Below are 20,155 nucleotides of genomic sequence, written 5' to 3' on the forward strand. Positions count from 1 at the left end.
GATTATAAAAATAAAATTGATGAGAATTAGGTACAACTTTTTGCATACTTTGAAAAATTTGAAAGATTAAAACTAAGTGTACAGCTTGTGAACTAGAGTTTTTTTAATGTTATTTTATCATGGTTATTATATTTAATTACAGCTAAAAAAAGTGTAAGAAGAAGTACACACCTTGTCATCTGTTTATTCATAATGTTTCATTTAAAAATCCGACAAAAACCTTACAAGACTTTTTTTTTTGTGTTCACACTTAATTTGGTATAATCAGTAATATTTTTTTGAGTACAAAATTTAAAGTAGAAAAATAAAAATTTTGAAACTTTTTGGCACAAACAAATTAGAGTCATGGCAATAAAATACATTAACAATAGTTAGAAATCTTTGAAAATTTAGTCTTAAAGCAGCAAACACTTAAATAACAATGTTTATGAAAAATTAAATTGATAACGAAAAAATAAAATGGTGAAATAAAAAATACTAACTTAAGCATACTAATGATACTAATTTTTTTAACTTTAATGTTGATTTAAAATAAATTATTTCAAAAGAAGATCACAAAATACATTCTCTTTCTTCTTCTTTGTAAATCCATTCATGAATCGACTTAATAATTTTACTCTTTGGCAATTCCGTTCTTCCGTTTGCAAATTTATATCCCTTTTTACTTGATAAGTTTGTCAACTTCAAGCAAAGTTCGCATTCCCCTACTGCCATATTGTACCCGTAAAATTTTTCAGGGTCTTCCAGCCTCCACGCAAAGTATTCCATGTAAGCGGTGTCGTTTTTATCAAGGTACTTGATGTGGTCGACCAATTGTCCCAGGTCGGCGTAATCGTCGACAAAAATAGCGCTTTTCTTAGGAATCACCGCTTCGTAGTCTTGCTTTAAGTTTGTATTGATTAAAGACTTAGCAAAATTTCAGCATAAGTTAAGTGAGCGTTAATTAGCTATGCAAGTATGCTGTTAATATGGTAGCATATTTATTTTTATGTAATACTTTATATTTTTTTCATTATAACTTATTATCATGATGTAATCATTTAAAGCAAGTTAGTTTTTATGTAAAATTGTTCCTTATTTTAACTTTAGTTCGTTTAATGGATAAACAACAAAGTTACTTTTCGTGAACCATAAACAATAGGTACAGCCCCACTTAAGAAACCGTTTTTATAAAGCTTTTCAGTGATGTAATCTTTGCAATTGTGAGTGTTTTCAAACGCAAGAAAGAACTTGTACTTTGATACAAAATCCTGCATAATTTCTCCACTGTACTGTGAGCGGTCGCTTACGACTGGCGCCTCAGGAAAACAGTTTCCTCTTAATATTTTTTATACTCAAACGGCTTAATTATCTTGTAAAAAAATACAAGTTAGTCTTTTTTTTGTTTAAATTTTTTTGTAACAGTTTGCTTCACTAAACTAAACTTCTAGCCTTAAATACTGCAAACAAATTATTGTAATTTTAGAATTCTTTACTAGGTGTTTAAATTAATTAAGTTTAGTTGTTTTACTTTAGAATGAAATAATATTTTTCAAACAACCTGCGATCTACATCTAGTCCCAAATCAACCAGTTTTTGCACGAGATCAATTCTATTCTTAGCACCGTTTGTATAGTTACAGTTAGATGCGAACCAAGTGGCTAAATGTTTCTTATTTTTCATCAATTCTTCTAAACTTGTTTTCTTCTCTTTTACCTCTAAAGCGATTTCGTACATAGTGCTGTAAGGACAAAACACATCTCCGTCCCTTCTAGAAATTTAAAGATAAGGTTAAGACCAGTTTAATGATAATGTTGATTTAGTGGTATTATTCTAAAAATGATTACAAAAAAAAAGTCCAAGTAACAATTCTTATGTCTTTATGCACAAGTGTTATTTTTCAAAACTTTTATGTAACACCTTTGTTCTACTTGTCTTGTGTTCACTAAACTTAAGTAAAAATGTTCAATAAGTTTAAGCTCTGTTACTTAAAAGAAATTCAAACCTTACTGTCATGGTCAAGTTGAAATATTTATTGTACTTCATTAAACTTCCTCTTTCTAATTTTACCAAAGACGGGCTCTCAATCGAATAAAATACGTAGTATTGGTCTGAGCGCCTGGTTTGTTTTAAAAAAGTTGGCTATCATTAGCTGCTTTCACTAAAATAAAACAAATACGTAAAACCATGGTAATTCTAAACTAAAATACAGAAACAATTGGTCAAATCATCCTAAAATAATAAGAAAATGTATGAGCACAATGATTAATAACAGACTAAGCAAACTGTTTAGTAACAAGAAGATACTTATTAGCATTAAAAAAGATTATAATGAAGCACTAATTTCAAGCGGTCATGATAAGCTTAAAGGTTACGACAAAAACGGTTTAAACTCTAGTAATAAAAAAACAAACAGATCGAAAAAATAATCTATTTTAATCCTCCGTTTTGCAATTCGGTAAAAAATAATAATGAAAAAATATTTTTGAAGCTCGTTCGTCTACATTTTCCAAATAACATAAAATTTCATAAGACTAAAAAAAATATAACAAAACATGTTTCATTTTTACTTAAATTTATTTGAGCACAGTGCTTATTCATTTACCCGGACTTCAATTATCCGGACAGTTTTATAACCCCCGACCTGGTTAATGGATTACTTTTACTCACAAATACAAATCAGTATCTATTGCGAGTAACTAACTGGCAATAAAAGACGAACACCGGTTTAAATTTGCAATTGGTGGTGGCTGAAAGCTTGTTGTAGTGATCCAAACGTGAAGCTTCAGCGGCAGTGAAAGAGACAAATATGGTTATGGCCTTGCTAGATATTCCAGTGTCGGGGTGTGCTTGCTTGAGCACTTTGTACAAAAAAATGACAAGACTTTTCTTGCAACGGGACCTGCGCTAAACATATTTTCATTCACCAAGCAAATACTAATGAGTGTTTCCTTAACTTTATTTTAAATTTCCTGCTGCTTATAAAATATTTTGAGCAAAAAAGTACAAGGTATTGTATATAAAACTGTGAATTGACTGTTGACACAAGGCTTACCAATTGAAACATGAAGTTGAAGATATTGGATGTTATTTGGCTAACTTGGTTACTTCTTTTGCTAGCAATTTGTGATATGTTCATGTCAGGCCAGAACTTTCTGTTTTGCTCAAATTTGATTAAGTTGCTTTGAAAATTTACAGTTTTAGAATTCACCGTGTTGGTTTGCCATCAGGGAACTACTAATATTTTAACTCAAGAGAAGGTTTCAAAACGTCCGGGTCATCAATCTTAACCCTTGGCCTGGGTTAAGGGATTACTTTTACTTTATAAATAAAAACTACTATTTACTGCACAACATACATATAAAACTCTAGCAATAACTATGATTAAATGTATACTCTACAAAACAAATACAACATACACTAACGAAACTTGTAACAACTAACAACACTGAACAATCATAAAAAACATAAATACTCTAAAAGTCTAAAACACCAAATTTACTATTTAGTGTGGTACAAATTGAAAAAAAAACGATCGAATACAGTTTCAGTCGAGAAAAAAATTTCAAAATAAAGTCAATTTCAAACACAAACATTTTTGTGTGATTCAAATACTTAAGCTTTAATGCTGTATATATTTTTTAAGTATATTTTTAAATTCTGCAGCTTAGTTCATTATTATGACGTAATAATACTACTAGAGCTTATACAAACTTTGTTCATAACTAGAGATAAGTTTACATATATTTGATTTTGATTAAATTGTTTTTGTTTTCAAAGATCGAATCATTTTTTTTTCTTAAACAAAAATTATTATTTTTTTAAATTAAAAGTTAGGGCAGGTGGAATTACAGTTGATAAATTACAACTAATTCTTAAAAAACAAATATTCTTGCAGAAGGTTAGTAAGTCTGATATTTTTCTGCCTTAAAAAAAACAAATTAATTAACTAATTTAAAATTTAGCTATTATTACTTATCATTTTATTATCTTTTACTCATAATTATTATTTGTATTTACTATAACGCTTTTATTATTTTTTATACATTGCATAATATACAGTAGTTATATTATTTTATAAGAAAAATATTTTACGTATTAATCCGAAAAAATGCTTATCCGGGCATGTTTACAGAAAAACTTTTCCCAACATGTCCGGATAAGTGAATAAGCACTGTACTTTCGAGTAAATCTTGTCAAAAACTGTATCTTACTAAATTAAACTGAATTTGAATTGAAATAAAACTATAAAATTAGTTTTAAAGTTTTAAAGTTTTAAAGTTTTCAAATATAGAATGACGTAATAATCAAGTGTAAAAATAAACTAAATGCTAATACTAAAGAATTATGCTGTACTAAAGAAGCTTATTAGATTTAAATCAAACTAAAATAAACCAGCAATAAAACGCAACAATAAAAGTAAAACTAAACTTTTTTTTTAATATAAGGAACCAAATACTTTAAAACTTCTTAATATTAGGATATAAAAAGTCTATTTTAATATATATATATATTGTTTATAGAACAATGAAAAAAGCAATCAAAAAGTTTTGTCTGAGGACCTGGTGTACGAAAAAACTTTCTGAGTTTATTGAATTGTACCACACATGCTTTTACAGTTTCTTACGAGCTTTTACACAAAATTTTTATCATTTAACCTTTGAGATGTTTTTCACACGTAGTCAATACCACAGTGATAACTAAACTTATAGATGACGTACTTTTTCATGGGTAGGAGAGACACCGTGGTAAATTCCACTAAGATGGTCGATAACCTACGAAAAAAGTAACATAATTTATAAATTTAGTTGTCACTGTGGTAGTGACTACGTGGGAAAAACTTCTTCAAGGTTTCACGTAACAATCAATCAGCATGTTCCGAAAACCTTGAAAAGCTGGTTTGGTGTACGTTTGGAGAAACCAGCAAAAAATACTTCTCTGCGATTGGACAACATTTGTTGGACAATCAGGAGTGTGCGAGAAATTATAAAGAAGAAAACGTTTTAGTTTTAGTCAGAACGGAGAACTCTTTTAAGCTACATATTCTTTACGCATTCAATCATTAAAAGCCTAGTTTATGTAAGCAGAAACAGCTTTCATATTAAACAAGACTTTTTAAATACTTATATTAAATAATTTCAAAGTAATTGGTTCCTTATCTAGTTTTTAAAAGTGTAGTTTTATTTTTATTGTTAGTTTTTATCGATGGTTTATTTTAGTTTGAATTAATTTGTACGTTTTATTACTACAGCAAAGCTGTTTAGAATTAGCATTTAGTTAATTTTTACACTAGATTATTACGTCTTTTTATATTATTAAACTTTAACATTGTAACTAAATTATAGTTTTTTTTCAATTTTAGTTAAGTTTAATTTAGTAAGATACAATTTTTGACAAGACTTACTTGAACGTACTCAAATAAATTTAAGGAAACATTTTTTCTTATAATTTTGGAATAAGTTATGCACCGGAAAAAAGTTTTCAAATAATATTTCCAGTAGAAATAAAATCAACATATCGTACAGCTGTTTGCCTAACAGGAAAAATATCATCAACTCACACAATTTTAGAATCAGTAAACAAAACGAACAGAATGTGCAAGTGCAGAAATAAGATGAATTGTCCGTTTAATGGTAAATGCCTTTTAAAGGGTGTGTACACAGCTACAGTCATAAATAAGGAATATATTGATTAATTTAAACAAAATGGCAACAACACAAGTACAGAATCCTTAATAAATCGCAAGCAACAGCCCTGGTTAAATTCACTATACCAAATAATATCGAATTCTTCGAAACTTAATGAAAAATGCTTTATAAAATTAACTGCTCAGTAACTAGAAAGGCAAATAATTGCTTCAGTTGCAACCTAGAAAGAATTGCTATTGCCAATACGGACAGAATTAAAGCTCTTAGTATAAGAAAACAACCAACTTCCATGTGCCTCAATTCTAGATCAAATTGTTTCTAATTTATTATTTATCGATGTAAAAAAATATGTCGATTATACAATCCTAAGTTTTATTTATTTGTTATTGTTTGTTATCATTATTGTCAGTTTATTTATAAGTATTATTTTTTTTTGACGAGTGCTATTACTTATTTTCCCTTATACTAACTTCAGTACATTATTACAATGACTAACTAATTAATTACTTTCTTGTTACTTGATCTCACTATGTATATTTGTGTGATTTGTGTTATTTTATTTTTACTTAAAAAGCTATAGAGATTCTCTAAGCAGAAACAGTGCCAGCTAAAATAACAATCGTTAAATAAGATTTTGATATAATAAAAACAATGTTAAACATTTTATATACACATGACCATTAAAAAATATTTAAACAAAGTAACTGTAGTTTAAGAAGATAAAAGTGCACTAAAAATACAAAGAAAAATTAAGTAAAATTATCAAAAATTAAGCTTTCAAAAACAAGTACAAGTAGTGTTTTTTTATTGAGTAATATAGTTACTATTAAACATTAACAAAAAATAACTAAAGCTGACTTATTGCTTTAAAGAAAAATAGTGTTTTTTTACATATAGTACATTTACTACGAATTGACAAGGTTCGACTAAATTACGAAAAAACTTCACAACTCTTTTTTTATTTGTGTTTATATAAGTTTATACTCAAATTTAAAGATTAAACTTTTACGAAGTTATTAACTTTTCTTTTGATTATCACAAAATATATTTATGCTTCTCAATAAGTAGTACTCGTGTATTTTAATAACAGCAATTTTTATACCATATCTACAGTTTTTTTAATTATTTTAAAAAATCACAATTTCTAAAAATACTTTTTTAGCTCAAAATGTTTTATTTATAACTCTTATTATTGTTTTACGTGAATTAAATAGTTTAGATAACCTTTTTGTTTTGGGTAAATCCTTTTTTATTAGTTCATTGAAATGAAATATTACAGCTTTTGTTCCTTTTTCTCCAATCTACAAAGGTATAATTTAAAATGTTTTTTTCTTGTTTCAGTGACATCGTTTCGTCATTATTCATACAACTAGTTTAAAACAAACAGATTTTTTAAGCAAGACTTAGTTTACTTAAACTCAAAAATATTAATTAAACTTGTTTCTAGATAATTTCTAAATTTTTGATTTACCAAAAAAAGTTAATGAACGAAATATTTATATGAAACAAAATAATAAACCATTGTTCTGTTGTCTGTTACCACGCAACTACCACATTCTGATCCCAATGTTTTATTAACTGGTTTTCCGTGTTTTCCCCATGGGAGGTACCAATAAAGTATTATCTTAAATTATTTCTAATATTTTTAAATACTAAACTTGTTTATTATCTATTAACTAATACTAAAATTTTAAATGAAATATAAAACTTTATGTAGAATTAAAAACTTATTTAAAACATTAAAATAAAAATCGTCTAGTGTTGAGTTCATTAAAAATTATTTTTCAATGATTTAATGACAATAATTTTTTTTTTACTTGTTGTGTATTGCTTTTTACTTTAAGTAGTTGTCTTTATATCATAAAAAAATTGATCGTTTTGAAGTAGTATTATATTTTGATAGTAAAATGATTATATTTATTTATACTTTTCATTACGCGATTAATCGAGCTTTACAACATACATGTTGTCAAATATTATATTTAGATTAAAATTGTGTTTATATTTTTCATATAATTGCACAAAACAGTTTAATTTGGTTAATTTTTTGCAATCTAAGTTTTAAGTGTAGTTGTTTTAGTTTCTGTTAACGAAACAACTTTTTGAAGTTTAAGGTCAAGCTAAACTTTTAAGCATAAAACTAAACATAAAACTAACAGTCTCATCTCCTTCTAAAATAGAACTATCCTGTGAAAAATGTTAATTTTTACATGTAAGAAAAAAATAAAGTTTTTATTTTAATATTTATATTTGAGATTATGTATTTGAAAGCTTTATACAAAATACCTTGTTTTACAAAATTAAAACTATTTTTTTTTATTTTGGCGTTGTTTAAAAAAGTATAACAGTTTTTAAATTCAGTTATCAAACAATCATTAGTTGAACATTTGCTTCAACTAACATCAAAGTATAGATTGTTAACAAATAAAAAGTTTCACTGGAAACGGTTACTAAACATAAAACACAATTCAAAATTTTCTGTTATTGAGATTGCTAAAAATTATCTATTTTAATAAATTCTTTTCAATATTTTTATGTTTAAACTCTAAATTATTTGATACCTTTAAACTAAAAAAACAAAGCTTAATAAAACCAAAGTTTATTCAAAGCCAACTTCTATACTTTTTTTGTAAATTACTATTACTTGCACTGGTTATCACATTCAAACTTCTGCTCAATAAGAATTGTTATCAATTACTATTTAATATTTAATATTAATTTAACATTTAATACTAACAGCTACAACTAATTGAAGAAAAAATATATCTTTAACCGCTATGTCCAATTTTACTAAATATACAAAATATTTAGAGCTCTTAAATTACAAACAATTTTTATTAGTTTTTTTAAGTTATGCCAAAATTATAAAAACTAAACTAACACTTTAACCAAAATTTAAATGTAATTTACAGTTGACACAAATTTGTAACACTTTCAAAAAAACTTGAAAGCTAGTCATATCTTTTATTTTATGAAATTTGAGATTTTATTGAAATATAACTACTAAAAGCAAGATTTAAAAAAACAAATTTAAACAAATAAGAAATTATGAAGCTATAATAAAAATATCGACCGATAATTTAAAATGTTTTCTCACAAAATTGTGTTTATTTATATTGAATGCTTACAAATTTAAGTTTGTTTTATAAAAAAGATATATTTAAAATTTTAGTATTACTTATTTGTTATAGTTTTTACATAAGTTATGCAAATGATTATAAGCCAATGAAACTATATACTTTTATCAGCTCAAATTAAGTTTGATAAAATTATTAGTTTTTACTTCTAACTTTTTGTTCACTAATAAAATAGTTTAATTAACAATCTTAAATATATTTTTTAATTTCTACAGAATCTATTTGCGTATTAATACGATTTAATCATTGTTTACACGAATATATATTTATTTTAGTCTGTGTTTACTAAACAATAGTCAATAACAATAGTTTTTAACTAAAATGAATAATTTGTATGAAAGTAGAATTAAATTTTATACAATTTTTTTTTGTTCATTTAAAGTGATAATTCTTTTCAACAAAAAAGTCCTAAATTAGAAAAACTCAAACTCTATTTTTTTACTTTATTTAGCACAACTACAAAGTAACTATGTTTACTATTAGTTTTACCCTCTGTAGCCGTTAAACTTTTTCAAACAATGCTTTTTTCTATTTTTATAAAACAGTACTTTAAATGGAAAAACGTTATCTAATTAATAAAACTTTTCAACAACATACTTTTGGTGTTTGACCAAGATACTGCAGTTTAATTATAAATTACTTTGAGACTTATCAATCATAAACTAAATGTACTTATTTTGACTAATTACCTCTTTTGTCATTTTTAAATACTGTTATCTAGTTTTGTAAGTGAATGCACTGGCGTTAATATTTTTTTTTTCAATGCTATAGGAAAACAATAATCAGTAATCATTTGATTAAAGGTCTCGCTCATTGCAATTTGTAACAGATTAACAAAAAGTACCACAACAAACAGTAAAGTAAATGAAGTTTGCGTAATGAAAAGAAGCGGAGCCTTTAATGAAACGTTAAGAACTTTTGGTTTTTATTTGCATTTAATTGTATTAAGTTAAACAACCTTTAAGTTATTTTTAAGTGATTTTAAACGGTCACGAAAAATTAAGTCGTGTTTAAAATTAAGTAAGGTTGTATTTGAAATAAATAACCAAAAAACTGTAAGAACCAAATATTATGTTGTAATTGTTTTGTACCCTCAAAAGATTAAGACAAAAAAATTTTTGTGTAAGAATTTTTTAAATTCTTTATTTCATAATGGAAAAGCTCGTTTTAATTAGTAAAAATATTTTACCTAAAAGCAGTACCTTTGAGAGTGTGCACCTGTGCACAGTAGTTAGTTTAGAAAAAGTTTAATGTACATTAGAACTATAAATAAGAACGAGAAAAAAACTTTTATAGCATCAAAAAGTCTTAAACCGATCACAACTATGTTATTTTACTGTTGAGATTTTTTTCTAATAAAATAACTTCACCAGAGAATTTATAATAAATAAAGATAATATTTAGTTTAGTCATTAACTGATTTCATCGGTTTTATTTTATTGTTTTTTACAAAACTTTAAATTTCTTCTTAAAAATTAAACTAAGTAAATACAATGAAAACTAGTATAAAAAAGCTTCACTTCTTTCAACACATTAATTTTATTCTTATTTACAATGTAAGTTAAAAACTAAATAAATAAATAAAACAACAACACTTTTTTTCTAATTTAAATAAACTATAACCAAGTTGCTTATTTTTGTATTTTATGTTCCAAAAATGGTTTTTTAGTAAATATAATACAACTTTTTATAAGTCACTTAATCAAACTATAATCATTAACCTTTACTGGTTAAGCATATACATAAAATAACAAAAAAAAAGTTTGAATAAGTACCTTTAAACAGTTATTTTCTCATCGGTAATGAATTTTAAATATATTATAAGTTTTTTACAATGTTTATATCAGTGATTAAAAGAATACCATTAACCAACATGACAAAGTTTAGAAGTTGGTTAATTAAAATCTGAAAATTTGTCAGGTATTATAAAAATATACATTAAAAAAAGCATGGAACACTATGTATTTTAATAAATTCAACTGTCATAACTATACTATTATATAATTAAAAAAAAATGTTTCGCCTTGAAAGTACTTCGGCGTTATATTGAATAAAAAAATCATGTGAGATCTCACGTTTAATTTAACGTTATGTATTTTTTTATTTTCTTTATTGACTGATCATCTTAATAACTAATTAAAATAGAAAAAAACAACTAGCTAAATTTTTAAATGTAGCAGTTACTACTCCTTTGTTGAAAACCAAAATGAAATTTAACAGTTTTGTTTGTATACAAGTATGATTATACTAACAAAAACGTTTTTATTAAACGCGTACATTGAAATAAATAAAACTTTTACTAAACACTAAACCTATCGATAATTTATTTTCTATAAATTAAAAGTTTCTTAAACTAAAAACGGTTTTATTCAACTAACACTAACCGAATACCTCAATAAAGTATATGCTGAAGCTAAACTGTATTAAATATTATTTTGTTAACACTGTTGACTCATGGAATAGCAAAACTTTATTATTGCTAAAACACGTGATTGATGATAGATTTAACCTTAACTTGCATGAATGTGAACACAGTTTGTTTTCTAAACGAAAGTTAGCTTAAATTTTAGAAACACTATTTATGTAAAAAAATAAACTAATCTTAAAATGGTTATTTCATTAAAAAATCAATACAATCACATAAAGCGTTATATACAAATGTTAAAATGCTTAAATTATCTTTTCTAAATGCTGTTTGCTTGCAAGTTAACAATGAAACTGTTATAAAAAGTTGTGATGAGAGATTTTACTTTTATTTTTTTTTGTCTGATTCTCAAAGTAACAATTAGCTATTTGCTAACTTTATCAAAGTAATGTGTATGATATGATTTAAAAAGTTTTGTTTTAACAAACAAAATAACTTATCATAGTGAAAACCAGGGTTGCCAGAATGCCAGATGTAAATTATCTTGAGTATTAAAGTTTGTTAGTTTTTACTCGAAATATAATGCTGTTGCAACTTTATGTTTTTATTGTCACATTGACAACTATGGTGAAAAATTTAATATAATTATATATCAAAACAAAGTTTTAAAATAACCGTTTTAGGCGATGATATCTGTTCAGTTTTGTTTTCAGACGACTTGTTTTGTGATGTTATTATTGCTTTTGTTGTTTTTGTTAACACTACAGTTTTCAAGGAAGTTGAAGAATCATTCTGTAAAAATTTAACAAATACTTAAGATTTATGATGTGCAACATAAGACTTGTTATCAGTAAAAACGTCAACTTATGCTACAGTATTTGTTAATGTTATGTTTTAACTTACATTGAAATAGCGTTCATTAAGTAAAGTGTAATGCTTTGTGTACTCTAGCTCTCTTTGCAACAGTAGTATCACAAAAATTGTAACTAATCCACAAACCAAGAAAGATATTAATCTTTGATTTATTCTCATTTGGAATTTATAAGTCTAAAATTAAAGAATAATTTAAATATTTTCAAATAAAACAAACTTTACAGCTGTTTTTTATCAATTTTAAACACAAACACATACTTTAAAAGTTTGAAAGGTATATTAATTATTTTCAATTAGCACATCAAGTAAGAATAAAGTCACCAAAAGCTGATAAAAGTATGGTATAAATTTTGGTTTAGTGTAAGGATTTTTAAATATACAGCTAAAAAGTAGTAAATTCAATTTGATTAGGATAATATCTACAATTAGAAGTTTGATAAACTCTCCTTAAGTTAGACAGTAATAATAAAGAAAAGAATTTTTTTCCCATATTTGTACAGCTTAAAGTAAGTCTAATTAGTATGGAAATTATTTCTTACTCTGTACGTTATTTCTTTTTTATATTATGTTTAAAAATTTTAAAGAAAACCTTCTGTTTTTGATGCTTCCAAAAAAAAAAAAAAACAAATAATAAAAGTTAAAACTAAATTAATGAATTTTTAGAATATTTAATAAAAACGCTAATTTAAGAGTTAATAATAATAATAAATTATACAATTAATTAGTTAGTATTTATTCGCTCAATTTCAGTAGAGCTTTGTCCTGTAGAGTAACAATTTTTTTTAATTAGTTTTATTTTTAAAATTATAAATTACTTTATACAAGTAAAATTTAAGTTAATAGATAAAAAAATATTTTGTTATCATGAAATATTTCTAAATAAGTTTTTTTTTTTTTTATAAATGCAGCTTTGAAAATCTAACGGCTTAAAACGTTAAAAGAAACATGTTCTATTTAAAAAAAGTCAAAAGCTTAAATTTTTTTTTAAAAGTTTTATTTAAAAGATTGCTTAAAAGAAGTATTTAATATAAAAGTTAAAAAATTGTTAAGTTTTTTAGGTAGTAACTACTCCTTGGTTTTTGATTAAAAACTTAACAATTTAAAAAAAAAAATATTTTTTTGAGGAAACCTGCAAACCAATTATAATATTCTTATCGTAAAACAAAAACTACTTCACACCTATGAATAAAGAATACATTATAAAACTCTACAACATTAATAACCAAAATTTATTTTAAAACGTTTTTTTAACACAATAATCAAACCAAATCAATTTATACACCACGGTTAAACTGTATTAGGCATTCTTTTTAAATACTGTTCATTAGTTAAACACCAAAAATTATTACCATGAAAAAACCTGATGAAAAAATTAGTTTTAAAACTTAATTGTCAATTTTTAGAACAACAAACATTGAATTAGTTCTTCTGTTTTCAAAATGCTTCTTATTGTTTATTATAATTTTTAAGTATGAAAGATTAAACTTCAAAACTTTTTTCATAAAAGGAATAACAATAGTAATTTTTAATTTTAGCACATCTTTAGTGTAATCTTGTATTGTACAAGTTAGTTGCGTACTTTTAATTTTCATCAAAGTAATGAAAAACAATAGATAAAGCTTTTTATAAACAAAAAAGCATAATAGCGTTTCTAAACTAATTTTGATAGCTTATTGTGGTGTTAAAGTTTACTTCACAATCAGCTACAAATAAAGTTTTTAGACGGCATGCGTTTCCATTTCGAATAAAATAAAAATTAGCACATTTTAATGTTTTTAAATGTTGAAGAAACTTTGAATGTATTTTTTAAAATGCTTCTTTTATGACATAACACTTTTGTACAAAGTAGGTTATTATTTAACTTTATATCATTCTTTTTTAGTCGAAATTTAGCTGTAACATCCGGTATCAGTAAAAACTTACTTTCATGTTATTGTAAAAATTTTTACAGATTTTATTCAACTGATGATCTCGTTTGATTTAATTCAAGCGAGTTAAGTATTGTTTTGTTAATAAATTTAAAAATTTTGAATTAAAAATTACTTTATCAAACTCATAGTTTTTTAATAAATAATCTAATTTAATGAAGTTATGCAACAGTTACACATAACAAGTTCAAAGATGATACTAATTAAAGTTCAAGTATTTAGTCTTTAAGTTTGATGCTTATATGTTCTAAAATGGTTCTAAAATTTTAGGTTTTTCCTTTTTAATCAATAAAATGATGATTAAAAACTTTTACGGCAAGATACGCAAAAAAATAAAAATTTAAGAAAAAATAGTTCTGCTTATTCTGCTTAGTTTTACAAAGATGTGATTATAAGTTTACTATTTTTACTTTTTATAAAGTCTATATATTTTTTTATATTCAGTAAAAATGCCATTTGAAGAAAGTTACAGATAAAAAACAATAGAAAACAACAAAATAAAAATATTATGCTTTAACTTACACAGAACCATTTTAAAATACATTCTAATTTTTAAAGTTCAGCAAATTACGATAATACAAATTGATACTGTTATAGTGTTGTTCAATCAAAACACTAAAATTTATGTTTATAACCAGCATCACTTGTGAGCGTGTAACAATGGTATTTTCAAAAGGCGTGATGACAGGTTTAACTTTAATAGTTTTTCGTCAATTTGCTTAATAACAACAAATTACTTGATTTATATTTTGTTAAAACTTGAACGGGTACATATTATGAGTCAATATATAGTGTAACTTAAACAGACAAAAACAATTTAGTAAAAAGTAAAAAAAAATGTGTAGCATACTTAAAATTTATTACAATTTAATAGTCTTTTTAAATTGAGTTGAATTTTTTTTTAATTTTAACAATCTTTTACTGTATTTATGTACTGTATATGCCACATTTATAGTTTGTATAAATTTTAATTTGAAGACTTAGAAACATAAAGTAACAAAAAAAACTCTAAAGTAGCTTTATTAACATTTTAGATATGTATAAAGCAGTTAAATGGTCTGAGTTTTTTTCATAACTTGTTTTCATACAAATTTTTATAGGTTCTAATAAAGGTTTGTCTGAATATCGCGTAAAAAGATAGTATCTTTATTAGCATAACTCAGTATACTCTGTTGAGTTAGCCTTGTTGAATCGAAGTACTAGAAAAATACTTACCTATAGAATAGTTTTGTTTTAGAACCAGTGAATAAAAAATAACAAGGCTTTATCTTTTCTACAGCACTACACTATTTATGATTATTTTGCTATTATTTCTGCTTGACTCAATGTAGAAATTCCTCTTTAAAATATTATTCTTAACTTTCAGTATTCGAATGAAAACTATAAAAAAAGTTTTTAAGTTCTGAATATATATTTGCCTCAAAAGAATATGTATTAAACAAAAATTGTCGAAAGTCTGCGGTTTTAACTCTTTATTTAAGTCTTAAATGCACTAGTGTTCGCTTATCAAGAATTGTTGTTGAAAAAGATCTGTTCAAAGCTGAAGCTCAGTAAAAAATAACTGGAAATCAATTCAACTTTAGGAATGTTTTAAACTGCACTGTTTTAAGATATTTTTTTCACGCAGTTAACATTTTTACTGGAACTGTTTCTTCATAGAGCTGTGAGTAACTTGAAAGTAAAAAAGGAAACTGTGAAAAAGCATATCCGGTCCAGCGACCTTATGCATGTTTTATGGCGCTTATTTCAATCTTGTGTTAATTTAAACTTTTTTGTTTTAGTTCGTTAACCAACCAATTTCATTGCAACTAAAAAGCGTTAGAGTTCAAATTTCATAACCTTATCAACAAACTTTGAACATTTTTACAGACACTTTTGTTGTTTGTAAATAATTTATATTACATTCGTCGCGAAAGAATTTTAGAGGTTAATAGGTACATACTTGTACTATTTTTTAACATACCTTTTATTGTTTGTTCTTTTATAAAAGAATCAGAAAAATTAAACACAAATTTTAGCTTAACCTAAAATTTTTAGCACCTTTATTATGACGGTGTGCTAAACGAAATTAAAAAACCTTTCAAACTTTTAAAACCGTTGTGAAATAGATAGTGAGTATGCAAACTTATCTTAACTAATTTTTTTCAAAATAGTACTTTACGCTTATCGATTATTTTAGTTAAACTAAGAAAGGTAGAAAAATAGGTTTTTATTTAAGTTTTTAGAAACTAACCATAATTTGATTAAATTTTGCGTGTATGTAATGTATTAATACGATGGCTGTAAATTAATGAATTAAAAATATTTCTGTGTTATCAGTTTTTTAACAGTAAAACTTCTTTTTTTTTCAAATTATAATTATTAAACGTTGGTTACTTTGAGTTATTGCGACAAAATTTTAAGAACAAATGTTCTATTTCAATTAGTTGCAAAAAACTTAAACAAAAAAATTGCTTACTCATAAAACTATTTATTTAACTCATATTTGTTTTAAAATACAAGAATTATAAGAAGTAAGTACTTGACGGTTAAGTTTTTTACAATTAAATTTGCTGTGCAATTAATTATAGTAGTAAAAAGCACAATACTTGTCACTTATTTCTTTTAAACAAACTTTTGACCTTTATACTTTATTTCTGCAGAAATAATGGAATTTCGCTAATTTAAATTCCAAACAATTTTTACTCTGTTGTGACGTCATGCAACGTTCGTTGTAAAAAGTTGAATTTTTTTTCAAAAAAAAGTTTGTTTTGTTTTCGTCCTAACCCGCGTTTTTGTCCGTAACTTTTCCGTCTGTCCGTCTCTACACAGAAAAAAAATGGAAGAAACCAAATTCAACGAGGAGGGGTCCACGGTGTCGGCGCCGGATCACAGGATGCCTCCGAGCAGGATGCTCATGCTGGAGAGGAGAAGGCGGCAGTTCACGCTCCAGAACGGCATCCCGGTGAGGGGGTGGAAGGATGAGGAGGACCAGGGAAGGAGAAACTTCTTCAGGAGCTCGGCCGTGGTCGCCGTCGGAGTTTCGTTGGGAATCTTGATCGGGAACTTCGCGTCCGGCGTTTCGCATCACCTGTCAGGTTTATTTGAAAAAGGTTCTAAAGGTGTATAAAGTTTTAAAGGTTTATTAATGTTAAATACATTTTGAAAATTATTAAGCGCAGCGTCATTGATGAACTTATCTTCTAGAATAAATTTTAAAGAAAAATTTGGCTAAGTTTTTATCTAATTTTTAGTTTTTTTTTTTGATAAACTTTTAATTGTGTGTCTGTTTGACTGACATTTGACTCTAAGACAACTTTAAACTCACAAACATAAGTTTGAAATAATAAAAAACAACTATGACATAAAGTAAAAGTTATCATAAAAACAATTGAGTTTTTGATATGTTTTAAAAGCTTTAATAGTTATTTATCCGCGACTATTTTTATAAACTTTAAAAAAAAAACATTATTGGACGCTCCGTCGCAACTAGTAAAGTAGCTGCTAAACAAAACGAACATGTTTAGTTTTTGTATTCTATTTGATTGTCCTTTGGAGATTATTGTATAGTTTTATGTGCTAACTAAACAAGCTAAAGCATAAAAGTAAATACTTTTCAGTCCTCAAACTAAAAAAGTGTATGATGTCAAGGATGACTAAAAACTCATTACCATTAATATTAACTAATCATAAAATTATAAAAAACATGCTACTTTTGCCGCTAATGAATTCAATTATAACAAACATAAAGAAACATTTTACTTTAACACTAAATCACTCTAAAAACTTCCATTGCAGGCAACAGGGAGCCTCGGAAACCGGATTTCGTTCCGGAATGCGGCATGGAGCTGGAATCGTTCGTCGAGTGTTGCCGCGGCAACCGGCAGCAGATGGGGTCCAGTTGCCAGGAATCGCTCCTTAGTTACGACGGGTGCGTTGCCAGGCTGAATTCTCCCTTCGCAAATTTGGACGTGACTTTTGGTGTCGCAATCGTGGTCTTGCTGCTGCCATTGTTGTACTTTCTCAAGTTGAACAAAAAAAATAAAGTTTAATTGAAAAATACTGCTGTCCGCTTTTTTTTAGTGATTATATTTAGAAATAAGTAGTAGCATACAAGTTTTAAACGACCTGAGCTTGTTATCAGTTTGAAGTTTTGAGTGGAAAGCTTCTAAGATTAACTTGTTGAAACTGAGTTCATAAATAACGTTCTATGACAGAGGTTGGCAAAATTTAAGTTGGCGGACCTGATGTAAACTTCATCATGTGACTTCATCATTGGCTGAAGGAGCATTTCAGTTTTATATAACTCACGAAAGCTTCTTAATTATCCAATTCGTTTGCATGTATATTTTTTGCTTTATCTATTGTAAGCTTGAAATACCCCGTTAAATGTACCTAAGACCTTTTTTTCCCTCTTCATTTCAAATGCAAAAATATCTACCGAAAGTTTTAAAAATTTGGTTTAGTAGATTTTGGGCTAAATTCAACTTAAACGTTTTCGGGTTGTACGTTGCTCACCACTAAGCTAAAAGAAAGTTCAACTAGCTTTATATTGAAAAGTTTATCCTACGGATTTAAAACATTATTTAGAGCAACGGGTTAGCTTTTATTTTAATTAAAAAAATCTTCATTTGTGAAAAGTTTGATACGCTCAAAGGTCTTTAGAATGCTAAATTGTAATTTCACACGAAATATAAACCTTTAGGTAACTATAACTTTTGTATTTACTATTATAAACTGTAATATATAGATTTACTAAAATTAAGCCTATATTTAAAAATGTGTTTGCAGATATTACAGAGAAGCATACTATTGTAATACATTTCAACTTTTCAGTTCCGGTTTTAAGAAAAATTATGTTACATTAACCTGCTTTGACAGATACTAATTTACACTTTACGACTTATATATCCTTTAATGCACGCTTCTTTCATGCATTTTGTATTAAATATTGGTCGTTAAGCAAACGTCATAGTGATTTAACAAATTTAAATTTCACAGTGTTACAACTACTTAATTTGTAAACTTATTTACTATTATCACAAAGCAGGGACAGTTAGCGATTTCAGCACAACCTGTATGTAAAACAAAATATCTATTCTTGTTTCTCAATACTTTCATTTAAAAATTTAAAAAAAATCAAAACTGTTTTCGCTTACCATAAAAAAAGGTTTGTTCTAGAGATGTAATAAAATAAACATTTTTAAAACTTAAAGAATAAAAAAAACTACATGAGTTTACTTTAAAGCAATTTTGCGTCCAAATGCTACTTATAGTGTATGTTTTTCCAGTAAATACTTTAATTTTTATAACCTTTTACTGTTTTGTGTTGTGTTTTTTTTTGTACCCTTGGAATTTTCAGGCTCGCTTATTAATGCTGTTTGATGGACCTCTTTAGGTTTTATTTCGTCTCGTTTTAGTCTAATGTAAGGTTTAATATCAACATTTGGTTTTACTGTAATTATTAGCTTTCAATATTTGTTTCAAAACTTTATATTTAAGAGAGCAATCTTTTTCTTATAAAAAACTGTATGAATTATCTCATTTTTGTTTGTTATATTTTACCAACATCAAACTGTGAACTTTTACAGTATGTTTTAAGTTTATTTATTTAATTTTTATACATATCGATTTTTTGCTGAATTTTCTATCTCAATTTTAGACCGATGCTTATAGTATATTTTTTTAGTTTCTAAAATGACGACCACTTTTATTTTGTATTGCAAAAAAAAAACAGATTAAGTTTTTGAAATTTTAAAAAGCTTTGTTTTATATTTAATTTTATTTAAGCATGTATAATCTTATGGATTTATTATTTTTGTTGACTTTTGATTTAAATCAAATTATATTTTTGTTATTTTCTAATTTCAACTTTTTTTTTTGTAATAATAGGTCTCTTACTTAAAAAATTGTTAAATAGTTTTAAAGCAAACTTAGGCGTTAAGGTCTTAGTTTGTGTAAGTCTGGTGATTAATTATTTTTTTTACTTTTAACAATGAACTTACTTCATAATATCTTATACCATTGCTAAATAGTAAGTTTAGTTCATAGTTAGTTATAGATTTTATGTTTTAAATCTTAAAAGTTTAATATTCTTGTTAGTATGTGTAATTGCTTTATTTTGTTTTTAGTTATTAATTTCACATTTGTTTTAAGTAGAGCTATATCAATTCTAATGACTATTTTTCTCATTTTTTGTAGTTGTACCTTTCTTAAAAAGAATATTGTAATGTAGTCATCTTCCTG

At 25.8% G+C, this 20,155-nt stretch overlaps 1 protein-coding gene across 1 annotated transcript; it reads right to left on the reverse strand.

Annotated features, from left to right (window-relative positions):
* Positions 1-552: 552 nt before the first annotated feature.
* LOC145833570 (alpha-(1,3)-fucosyltransferase fut-6-like) lies at positions 553-3,118 on the reverse strand. Its single transcript, XM_082940737.1, has 5 exons — positions 3,080-3,118; positions 2,684-2,886; positions 1,541-1,750; positions 1,119-1,317; positions 553-882 (listed from the first exon to the last, which is right to left on the reverse strand). Exons 1-5 carry the CDS (start codon positions 3,116-3,118, stop codon positions 553-555), a joined length of 981 nt encoding a protein of 326 aa, XP_082796863.1.
* Between the last annotated feature and the right edge of the window lie 17,037 nt (positions 3,119-20,155).

Source organism: Thalia democratica, chromosome 4, assembly GCF_965202585.1.
Source record: "Thalia democratica chromosome 4, ktThaDemo2.hap1.1, whole genome shotgun sequence".
NCBI lineage: Eukaryota > Metazoa > Chordata > Thaliacea > Salpida > Salpidae > Thalia > Thalia democratica.

What these genes read in the sequence shown, in the direction of transcription:
- LOC145833570 (XM_082940737.1), bottom strand. Translation starts at nt 3,118, where the DNA reads ATGAACATATCACAAATTGCTAGCAAAAGAAGTAACCAA. An exon ending in GTGTTCGTCTTTTATTGCCA is followed by an intron (nt 1,751 to 2,683) that starts GTTAGTTACTCG and finishes TTAAATTTCTAG; the next exon opens with AAGGGACGGAGATGTGTTTT. An exon ending in TTGTTTATGGTTCACGAAAA is followed by an intron (nt 883 to 1,118) that starts GTAACTTTGTTG and finishes ACAAACTTAAAG; the next exon opens with CAAGACTACGAAGCGGTGAT.